General features: G+C 36.5%; 1 protein-coding gene across 1 annotated transcript in view; it reads right to left on the bottom strand.

Annotated features, from left to right (window-relative positions):
• PPP3R1 (protein phosphatase 3 regulatory subunit B, alpha) overlaps positions 1–12,534 on the bottom strand; it is a 40,809-nt gene that overhangs the window by 10,035 nt on the left and 18,240 nt on the right. The window contains exon 2 of the mRNA XM_052784159.1: positions 7,889–7,928. Within this exon, the coding sequence (XP_052640119.1) occupies positions 7,889–7,928 (40 nt within the window). The remainder of the gene's footprint in view (positions 1–7,888; positions 7,929–12,534) is intronic.

Here is a 12,534-nt window from a genome sequence, read left to right as displayed (position 1 = left end):
AATGGCAAAGCAGAGTTCTACTGCCAATTAGCCCAAATAGTTGCTCATGAGTTCCACCAGCACAAAATGTTTCTTCTCACCAGTATACTGAAGGTATTTGTCAACTCTTGCTTCTGCCCACAGAAACTCCTTGGTTTCCATTTTCCTTAAAATCTTAAAACTGTAAATGGATTCAGTCTTTGAAATGGTAGGGACTATCTAACCTCACCCCCTGCCCTACCACCAGAAAGTTACTGGACCCACTACAGTTTAATGCAAAGCCACCACCTTGGCAAGCTGTTAATATGGGAACCTCATTTTTACTGCAAGCTCTACTCCAGACTTGCACCTCGCATAAGAGTCAATATCCTAAAAAAAAACCTCACAGCATATGCATCTGAAAATGCACAAAAACATTAAGCATGGCTTGTCACACTACACATGTAAACACATTTTCCAATGTAAAATGAATGTATGAATAGACATAATTTATAGCTATACTATAATAATGTAAATAAGGGCTTGTCCGGCCATGACATCAGTCTCTGTACTTTTATTAGTCATGTTTAAAATGTCCTGGTCCAACCACAACTCTCCTGCTTCCCTACCTGGACTCAGGAATCGCAACACCTTTCAACAACTGGCCATTAAGACAAATCCCTCACAAATGATCTACTTTTGAAATCGGAAGTGTGCAATTGCATCTAGAACTCATGCTGGAAAACCCTGAAATAAGCTCTGTGAGGGTTACTATTAGAACTATTTCCTTCTGGAAAAACCAAGAACAATAAAAGGTACATGCATTATTTATTTCTTTAAAAAAAAATTCACTTTAAAACAACTAAGCAGCCAACTGAAAGTATTATCTACAGTGTATATAATGCACCTTCATTCTCTTGCCAGATCAGTGAAATCTCAATTCCAATATTAATAGAAAGACTAGCACTGACTAAAATTGAAAGATTAAAGCCACCTAAGCAACTCAATAGTTCTGTAATTTCACAAAATCACAATGGAGAAAAATGAGAGGCGGCAACATAGCTGGATCTCTTCTCCCTTGTCACACAAACTAATGAGTTAGTTAATTGCAAGTTCTGAAACATTTCTAACTTACACTTCAGAAAACCTTAAGTACCAGAACACAGTAATGAAATTTTTTACATATCAGGATGTAAACAAACAGATGCCTGAGCCAGGACTGAAGCCCAGCAGTCATTAGATAGCATCATTTTCTCAGAACCCCGAAGTAGCATTAAGCGAAGTCTGATTTCATTACTTCAGTCCATTTCCTGGTTTGGGAGCTACAGTCTACAGTATTTTTCCTCACAAGCATATAAGCAAAGACTGAAAGTGAGACCCAGAGTTCTGTCAATGGTCTGCTTTGAAGTGGAGCTAATTACCATGTATACAAGTCAGCTTTAAATTATTATAGCTGGCACAAAAGACTGACAGGACCAACTCCGACACCACACTGGTCTGCTCTAGTAGAGAGATAAGATCTTCGACACAAGATGTGCTAAGAAACCAAAATTTTGCTAGAAAGGTATTTTATCTCAAGCTAATCTATCTTTTAGGAGGACCTACCAATATGAATTCAAAAAGAACATTTTATTGGGACATTCAGAAACTGATCCACCGCACACAATGTTAACAAGCAATACTACACTGAAAATACATGCTCTGCCATCACCTGCTGGGCCTAAGAGCCACTGTTCAGTTAACCAGCCTTGCATCTGCAATTAGCCAGATACTTAAACTTACAAACCAGTGATGCTTAAGAGAAGATAAAGCACCAATTTATTTTTTTCTTTTGAAGATAGTAGTCAATGAGGTTAGGATTATGGATGATAAAGACAAGAATTGGATGATGGGAAGGGGAAGAGGTTGGAGAGGCACGTAAGAATATTTCTCAAGAATGTTTTTTGTGCTTTGCTGAACTGTAGCAAAGCAACAACTGCCTAAATTATGAAATTAAAGAGCCTTCATACTTAGAAAATGTTAATTACTCTTTCTCCACATACACACACATCCAGTTTCATAGCTCATACAATCAATTCCAGTTCAACTGCAATATACAGACCAGGTACAGAAGTTTAGCACCCATTTCTACTAGAAATGGGATTGCAAATGTCTCATTCCAAACCTTGAAATATTCAAGCAAAAGGACTGCCTGCACTAGAGAGCTGAGAGAGGTTCTACTCTTGGGGGTGGGGGGTGGGAAACAAGTCAAAGAACAGTACTGAAGAAATTAGCATCTCTGCCAAAAGCTGAACAACTATCAATCTCGTCCAATATTTTGTTTCTGGCAATGGACACACCATGAATGAGAGTACTCGGGAGGAAGAAATAATGAAAAACTGACTATATGACAATTTCATATCAGAACAATTTCATTATTTTTTCCTTAAATATATTGTAAGCACCTCACCTACCTTTAAAATCCTTTCCACAAAACTGAAATTTAAAAAGCTTACACACTTTAAAAAATTCTTATTTCAGTAACATCTTTGTCTTCATAAAATAGCTTTAAAAATAAGAATATAAAATAAGGGATTAATGCATTACAGTATAAGCCTTAAATTTGCATAATTTTTGGGTATTCTTTCTTCCTTCAATTCAGTCATAATTTCTGCTGACTCCCTCTGCCTGGGCTAAACTTACCTAAAAACCACATAGGTTTGGGGGTTGGTTTGTTTGATTTGGATTTTTTAAATAAAACCAGCATCCATTTATGTGTAACAACAGATTTCAATAGCATCCTATTCATTTTTTGTTCAGATGTCCTCCCCAAATGCACATATACAACACTCCTCACCTATGATGGATGTGCCCCTTTTCACAAGACTGCTTTTTCCTCAGTGTTTAGCAACAGACTTTCCTAAAATTTCACATCGCTGTCACTGAAGAACAGAGTACTGAATTGAATCTTCAGAGCCTGAACAAAATACTTCTCTGAAGGCTCCTTACAGACAACCTAGTGCCCACACAAATATCCTGAAGCTATACTGGAAATGCAAGGCACAAGATAGTTCAGATACAGTGAAGGTTTCTGAGCTGGAAGGACTCATGGTGGCAGTAGCAGACAGAATTTTACAAGACAAGCTCAGGAGACCAGGATAGAGAAGAAAACACTAGGAAATCCAAGGAGGTCCAAGTCCACAACAGTGTAAACAGGGTGATATCATCACTGAGCAAAATAAGGAGGATCAAGCTTTGTTTACATCATTTGAGGCAGAGTTTGCCTGTGACTCATCACAGCAGTCTGAGCTTCCTTGAGCTCTGGCCGCAGTGAGCGTTCCTTTAACCTCAAACTCAAGTTAGCCTTTTCTGTGCTTTGCTCAGCAGCTGACATGAGGCTCTATGCTTCCTATGCTTTTCAGCAGAACCAGAGAGTATCCTGTCAGCTTGGCACTGATGCCTGAGCTTACAAACATACTAACTGGCTAGAAATAATACCTGTTAAATGTTTTTCTTTAAAAGGCTTTGCTGGTAGCCTGGTAGAAACATCAAATTGTTCACTGTTTCATTTATTGAATAATTATTGAATAATTGAAGAATTTATTTATTGAATTATTTAAGTTTATTTCATAATCCATTTTGAATTTCATTCACCTTGTAACTAACACAACAAGGTGGCATTCTTTAAGCAGTGCCAGTATTAAGGATTTTTTTGTTAAAGAACTAACAGTATTTTCAAAAGATACCTCTTCCATCCAAGTATTAAAATTCTAGAGCCAACAATACCTGTGTCATATCTTGAATTCATTTGCATACATCTAAAAATATGATGAATCGGGTTAAAATGCAAGAACTCCACTCTTCCAAGAAATCACATGCAAATGCTCTGTGAAACTGCCATTTTAGTACAGTAGCTTTATCTGTCAACTGGACACTAGTATGTTGATACATATTACTAAATACCACACTCCCTTCCCCAACACAGTAAGAGAGGATGATCCATAAGTTTTAAAGCAATTGTCTGTTTCAAGCGGTTACTCACATAACTGATGCTCAGATAGTATTGTAAAAAGCATTCAAGTGGCAACTCAAAAAGCTTCATTAAAAGCCAATGTCTGGAGTGCAATGTGCTCTACATTGAAAAAAGTAATTTCAGAAAATTTGTTTTAATGATACTTTTTCTAGTCAATGTAAAGGTGCATGGCTAGTTTGCTAATAATATGACAGTCAGAAGTAAAGAGTGCCTTAAAAATACAGATCTCTTGGAAATCCACCACATTCAGTGATAGTTTTAAGAGGACAATTGCTTATGTATTCAGAAGCACTGTACATCCATTGATGCAGAGTAGACAATACTTACACAGGCATTTGCAAAGTGTACAAACCTTAGAAAAGCTGTACGTGTCTCAGCAAAGAGGTGCCGGGCACTTTTGAAATCTAAGTGTTTATCTAAATGTTTAAACCTGTATTTAAAAGGTTGGCTTTTCAGATACTCTTAAAATACTGGCTCAAAGTTATAACTAACAAAAACCAGACCAGAGTGTGGTCACAGAGAGCCTAGTTCCCACATATTTTTCTAATATGAGATTATTATAAAAAAGAATATTGCTAAGGTATTAGAAGAAAAAGATTTCTGTAAATAAAACATGTTCTGAAATTTGTTTTAAATGTTTCCAGGTTAAAAAAAAATATTTTTCCCCTATAAGAATGGATTGCAGAGACCTCAAAGTAAGACAGACCTTCAGCAAAACTCTCACCTCTATCTACAGTCTTGTCTGATTCACGAATATAATATTTCAGAGTAGCAACCAAGACAGCCATTTCAGTCTTGGAGATCAGATTTCAAAAAGATGACATCCTTGAAAACACATTCAACCACTTGTCTTGTATATGCTTACACACAGCTGGCCTAATCCTTTTCATGACTTCAGATATGTCAGTTACCATCTCCTAAGTTAGAAAACAAATACTAGTCTCCTTATCCTAAAAACAAAACATACTATAAAATATTGTTTATACTATAAAATACTATAATATAAACTACTTTCTACTATAAAATATTGTTTACTATACTATAAAATAGTTTTCTTCACAGCTTTTTGCTACAATAGAATTTTCTTATGGACAATTTGACATAGCTCGGCTAACATCAAATTTTCAGCATGTAAAACAGCACTAGATTTTCAGTAATTTCTCAGACACAGCACAGCTGAAAAACAAAACCATACTGTTTTAAGGAATACAGAAATACTAATTTACCTATGAAAAGAACTAATGTTCTAAAATAAAGGGTAAAAAGAATATTAACAGTGTGCATCCTCTGCATAGCATCCTGAATTTGCTTCCTGTAACTGCCAACTTTGAAACAAAATTATTCCCATAAAAACCAGACACCAAAATAGCGACTGCAGTGCCAGGCAGAGGTTACGACCCAATGCCACCGTGCAAACAGCATAAATACATTATTGCTAACTGCCAGTCTCCCAGAAGTCTAAACATTCAAAATCCTTACCAAATCATCTTCAAAAACACTGTCTGGTCTTGCCTTGAAAAGCTTTTGTCCTGTCAGTGACAGCTACTTGGAAGCAGCATGAACGTTTAACATTTGAAGAACAAGGTGAATACCTACTTAGCGGACTTATTCACAGACATGCTACTGTACATATCTGTGCCCACCCCCAAAACCCTGCTCCTTCAGGATATTTAGGCATGCGGAATCTTTAAGCACAGTACAATCATTGCAGCGATTAGGCAAAATAAAGCAAAGGGAAGCCAGTAATAACTACATCTCCCCTAGTGCATGTAGTTATGATGCCCTGAGAAGCAGCTGACTTTCTCTCTACTGTGAGAAGGGCCAAAGCAGAAAAAGCTATAATCATGCGAAACCTCAGATTTACATGATGATATCCTCAACATACAGTTTAACCACAGAATATAATGCAGAAATCTTCTCTTTCTCTGCAATAAAAGGGGGCAAACAAGCTCAGTAATAAATCTTTAGGTTGGCAGTTGCTACCAATGAATATAGCTTGTCCTAGAATCAAAAGTTAAGGATGGCAACACACTGCTTACAACCCTGCCAGAGACATATCTAGTTAAAAAAAAAAAAAATTCAGAAGCCAGTTCGTCCCTAAGCAAAAACTGACCAATGGAGCAGTAACCTAAGATTGATATACATGATTCAGGAAAAGACTACTGAAGTCTTCATCAAATATGAAACTTTCACCCACATATCCATATTTAACAAAATATACACTGAGAACACAACACAGCAATGCAGTGCTGTGGCTAAGATTCTCAAGTGTTTACAAACTAATAACTCAATTTACAATTCATGTGGACATGTGTATTAGGCATAGAGGACTTGCAAATTACTAGCTGAAGCCTCATTTCTCTGAAAAATATATTTAGAGAAAGATTCCCCCGTGATTATTTATTTCATATTACTGTTTGACTTACGAGAGCTGGAGTTCAGTTATGACTAGCATTGTGAAAGCAATCTAGAAGACAGTTCCTATCTTGAAGAATTTATTATCCTGTTTAAAAACAAGATCTGATTCACTGAAGATGAGGAATTTTATCAAGCAGTCCATACCTACATACACAGGTCTACACATGATTTAGTGCTGAAGAAAAACATTCAAGGAAAAAAGCAGTTAAAAATAAGTATGCTTAGCATAACACCACAGGCACATTTCACAAGACAACCCTTTCTTTAGTCAGCTTTAGGCAAGAAATACTTTATTATTTTTACCGAGTAGACTAACCCCCTGAGACAGAGCAATAAGTTTTATGCTCATGTGGCCAAAAGCAAGTAACAGTGTCGTGGTTTAACCCCAGCTAGCAACTGAGCACCACACAGCTGCTTGCTCACTCCCCCCATGGTGGGATGGGGAAAGAATTGGAAGGGTAAAAGCGAGAAAAATCGTGATTGAGATAAAGACAGTTTAATAGGTAAAGCAAAAGCCCTGTGCGCGAGCAAAGCAAAACAAGGAAATCATTCACTACTTCCCATCGACAGGCAGGTGTTCAGCCATCTCCAGGAAAGCAGGGCTCCACCATGCGGAACAGTTACTTGGGAAGACAAACGCCATCACTCCAAACATCACCCCTCCCCTTCCTCCTCCTCCTTCCCCCAGCTTTATATACTGAGCATGACATCATATGGTATAGAATACCTCTTTGGTCAGTTGGGGTCAGCTGTCCCAGCTGTGTCCCCTCCCAACTTCTTGTGCACCCCCAGCCTACTCACTGGTGGGGTGGGGTGAGAAGCAGAAAAGGCCTTGGCTCTGTGTAAGCACTGCTCAGCAACAACAAAAACATCCCTGAATTATCAACACTGTTTCCAGCACAAATCCAAAACACAGCCCCATACCAGCTACCATGAAGAAAATTAACTCCACCCCAGCCAAAACCAGCACAAACACCAAGTGGCTTCTCACCTAAATACCTGGCTGCAAGCATGCACAGAAAAAAAAGCTCTTTCAGCCTCAACCTCTCTTTCCTCTCAGGGTGAAAAGACAGCTTAGGCAATATACTTGACTCCTAACATAGCACATGCTGCACCACAAGCTGTTCCAGATCTCTGAGGAACTGGCACTGGGACTGATGAAAAAGCCCCACCAGTTGAACTACCAGTTATAAAGCTTCACTGTACAGACATTGAAACTATTAGAAGTTTGTTTCATATTCTGATGGAAAAAATAAAAAAATCTTCATAATTTTTTTTTTTAAAGATGGACTGATTTTTTATTTTACAGTCTAACAGCAAAAGCTGTATTATTTCCAAAGGTAATCTTTCACCTTTTAATTTTACTCTTTTGGTTAGTATATAAACTGCATAACTTTTTAAGCAGTAATTTCATACATAAAAGTTGTACCTATGGATCTCCAAATAAGATTAACCTCCCTAACAATATAATGTAGCAATTAAAAAAAAAAAAAAACTTACAGTGCGAGCACATTTCCAAAGGGTAGCTTGCCTCATTTCCCTGAAACACAAAAAAAGAACAACGTTGCAATTATTCCCTAGTTAGCTTAGAGGAACTACTTTCAGTTTCAGCACTGTAAAGATCTCGGGCAACTCACATTGCATGGTTATTTAAATATAAATATATATTTTAAACCCAACAACCACGGACAGTGTTATATTTGGATAGGTCTATGTTACCAAAACATACAAAGAAATATAAAACCATTGAGAGGTCTCCTCCAATGAGAATTCCCATGAAAATATCAGCAGTCCACACGATGACAGTAAGAACTTCATTCTCATATTCTGAACTTGAAAAAACAAACTCACTACCTATATATTGTGCAAATACTACTTTTCAAGTTAAAATATTTAATTTCAAAACTTCACATAATCTTCTTTACCATTTTATTTTATACACAGAAACAGACATGTCCTTATGAATTACCATGACAAACCTTACTCAATTAGCATAAGAAAATCATAGCATATTTTCTCACCTGAGCCACCTGCCCACTCCCCCCAAAAAGGATTCACACAGGAAGAATGATGCAAAAAAAGTGGTTTACATGACCAGAAATTCAGATGTAACAGTTTTACATTTAAATATTTTTGTACTGTACTACGTTAATATGTTCCTGTTTTGTAGTTAATGGAAAGTTAAAATAAGATTTTAAACCTTGCTGCACTACACCAGTCATAGCAAGAAAAATTAAAACTTTGAAGGTACAGTCACTTTGAATTTGCACATACTTAAATCTGCAACTACTGCAACATGAACGCCAAAAGACACTAACATTAAAAGTTGGTATTTTTTCCCAAATGCCTCACTTTGAGCCAGAGAAGATCACAATACACACATGCTTAATATTTTTTCAGAATCAGTCAGCTAAGAAGTGACCAGATAACTCAAGAGATTCATAACCAAACATCTTCCAAAAAATTATTTTTAAGGGAATGTTTTATGCAAGAAAACAAAACATATTTAAGATTAGTCTAAGACATTATATTCAGCAGTGATTCCCTTATGGTGTGGAGTGTAAGGGGTTCCATAGCTGAGCACTTGCACATAAAGACTCCTCAAAATTAACAGAAATACAGAGATTACTTGACAGAAAAAAAAAAACCAAGGAAAAAACCCAACTACATTTAGCCTGGAAGCATGCAACTGCATTTCCTAATAAGGACAAAAAAGTGCAGAACAAGTATCTCATGAATCTAAACATGCCTGAGAGGAGATACGTTGCTGGGGAGGGGGGTTTTGCTTTTTTTTTTTTTACCTCCAGAACACATTCACTTTGCTTATCTCCCACAATCCACAAGCTCTCTTGCTTCTTTAAAAAAGTTAATACACTTGCTTTACAGGTAGAACAGAAAAAGATACAGCCTTAACTTCTTCCCCAATGCCTACTTACGGCAAGACAAAGTAGCAGAACAGAAACGTAGATGAGGACTGTCAAGTCCCTAAAACCTCAAACAGCTTGACTGAGATATTCTACAAGAGAAACTTATTCCACTGTGGCAGGGAATCCAAGAGAACAGTCCCACATGGAAAAACTCGGATGGAACCCAACCACAGTCTTAGAAAAAACAGTGAAGACCAAAACAGGTAGTAAAAGCCTAGTGTATGTATATAAAAGGGTAGGGGATTTAAAATGGGGGAAAGCAGAATTTTGAAACAAGAAGAAACAGGAACCAGGGGATCCAGCTAGGCTGCTCAAGACACGAGGTCATGAAGAGGCAAGAAAAACACCAGACTGGAAGGCTGCAAATTAAAGAAGAAAGTTGAATTAAAACCAGTGCACTTACGCACATGCACACACAAATATACAATCATAACTACATCAGATAACTGTTCTAGGCGCTTACATCCTTGTTCAGGTACCAGGAGAAAGTTAATTTCTAGTACAGGCTACTGAAATCAATCTGCCTAAAGAAGCATAAAACGCTTCTGAAAATCAAGCAGGAAAAATTAAAAACGGGAATAACTTTTTTCAGTCCATGAACTAAGTGTAATATTTATAAGGAGTCTTACTATGCATCTAGATGCACATGCTAAGCTATAACGAAGTTATCTACATGAAGTAGCCTAAAAAAATATTTGGAAAGCAGAGAAAAAAGTGAATAAACTTCGACTTAGTTTCTCTGTGAAACAGTTACTGCTAAAAAGAAGTGTTAAAAATACTTACCTACCCAGGAGTGGAAAACTTGGATATCTACAAGAAATTAGAAAAATCTAGTAAGTGACAATGTACAAATTACATGATTATTCAATATTTGCTACATAGTATTCAAATAAGGTATTTTAAAAATTAGTTACCTGCAACTGATGTGCTGAGTATTCATCTTCACAGAAGAATCCAAAAGTCTACAAAGTTTTAAAAAGATTTTAAACCCCCCCCCCTTTTTTTTGTACAAATAAACATTCAAGCTACTCATGCCAAGATTCCTGTTTGCACAGCTGTGACCTGAAAACACAAAGGTGTTCCTCTATACCAAAGACTTGATCCTCAGAGAAGAAGATTAATGACTTGGTCTTGGGGACAGGCATACTCTGAACAGCAGTACAAAAAGGTCACTTATTTGTCCCCAAATACAACCAGTGTACATGCTCTATGAGATACAATATAAGCCCTGAAACACAAGCACTAAATAGGTTGAGTATATTCTTGCTGTTTAAGAATAGGTAGGTAGTAAGACAGAAGGCCTAGAGCTATATCCACATTAATGCGTTATGAGAAAAAGCAGGGAGGGAAGCACAGCTGTGAGACTTCATAAAGTATCAAATGAGCCCTTTAAGGAAAGAGGAAAAAATATCAGGTACACATTTTCATCTGTACAGTTTTAATGCAAGAATTACCAAAGTTTAACACCAGGGCTAGGTAGCATTCTGAAGAATGCTGGAAAATATTACTTTGTGACTGGATGCACTAACAGAAAATTTGACAGTAACTGCAGAAGATCATCATAACTCTAAACCTTATTCAGCAAAATAACACTGCATTGACATTTTTTTTTATTTTATAGTTTTAAGATAATGATACTCATTTATAAAGACAAAAGTCACTGTAAAATCTCCAAACAGCATGTCATTTCATTTCTGACGCACAAAAGTTGATTTATACAAATGAATGTGTAGAGTAACAAAGTTCTGATACAACTTAAGATTGCCAACTTAAACTCACAATATTAGTATTCGCTGCCAGATATATATTTAGCATACCTCACATGAAGTGAGAGTATCCTCTCATATACACTCTATTAGCATATTTAGAAACAAGCAACACATGGTTTGTTAAGAAATGAAGCTTGTACGGCATCAACACTCCACAACAGACTTACTTGGCACCTATTCCTAGCATAAAACATACTTTCCTCAGCTGCATCTGGGTATTACCACCATACTGCTGGAGTTCAACTCTTTTCTCTCAAGTTACACAATTAGAACAAGTGGCTGGAATACTATGGATATTTTGAATAGCCTTATTCTTTCAGAATAGTCTTGAAATTTTCTTGAATGCTGTTAGATCCCTACAAGTTAATTCCTGGTTAAACAGCAGCAAAATCATGACTTATAGACCGAAATAATTACAGATCAAGGAACAGTCCAGAGACTACTAACAGAAGGCTAACCAAATTATGAATATTGCAGAAATATCAGTTTACTAGAGAGAAGTCAAAACATGCCACGGAAGTATTTCAGAGGTTTATATGACATGTAGTTTGTTCCTTTAAGAATAAAAGTGTTCTTTGCAATTTTATTCTCTGCTAATTATTCTCCTTTCAGCAGCTGTGCCTTTTTACTGATTAAGGATAACCTTGGACTTTAGTCTTTATTTCTTCTGTAGGTTATCCATAAAAATGTGTTTCTTGATTTCTCTTTCTTTGGCAGTTACTTCAAATACTAAATAGCTCTCTCTTCTTAAGATCAGTTTTGTACATGCTCCTCCAAGGTAGGATAGTTAAGGGCAATTATCTTGACAAGTTTCCTCTTAGTGAAAGGCATGAAGAGCTGTGGATAGAAAATTTAAAAAAAAAAGGAAATTTGCAATTAGCAAAATCAGCAACAGAATCTAAATTCTTAGCTAAAGTTTTCTATACAAAACAGCTTGTACACAGTAAGACATCAGACTGCAAAAGAGTTCTTCAGCATACATTAGTAGAAAACACTTTCTAGATCTGCTCAATTGTATGTTACTTTTCTGCATGATGTACATCCTTTTATAAATAGTTCAGAGACTTAAATTACAGTGTCAGCCTTCAACTAGTCTTCTGCTTTTATAAAAGCAGAAAATGTGTTTACATTGCAGCAAACCACAATGTCACCTTAGGACTCATCTCAAATTTAGTCCTCAAAAGGTGGTGTGAGAGGGACCACAAATACAAATGAACTCCTGGAACAGTTTAAAAATTAGATTGTTTCAAAACTTTTGATTTGTTTACATAGCCAGACAATTAATTAATTCAACAAGTGGCACAAGTGGTCTCCTAAGATCTGTTTAGTACATGTACAGGAATAGTTGTCCAAGATTCACTACAATTTTTGCAGCAACATACAAAGAACTGTAATAAGCTCATCCTTGTTGGAAATGGCCTCAAAGATGCGAACTGCCTTGACACTCCAG

Source organism: Harpia harpyja, chromosome 4, assembly GCF_026419915.1.
Source record: "Harpia harpyja isolate bHarHar1 chromosome 4, bHarHar1 primary haplotype, whole genome shotgun sequence".
Lineage (NCBI taxonomy): Eukaryota > Metazoa > Chordata > Aves > Accipitriformes > Accipitridae > Harpia > Harpia harpyja.
The sequence above is the reverse complement of the archived record's forward strand: the minus strand, read 5'-3'. Positions and strand labels throughout refer to the sequence as shown.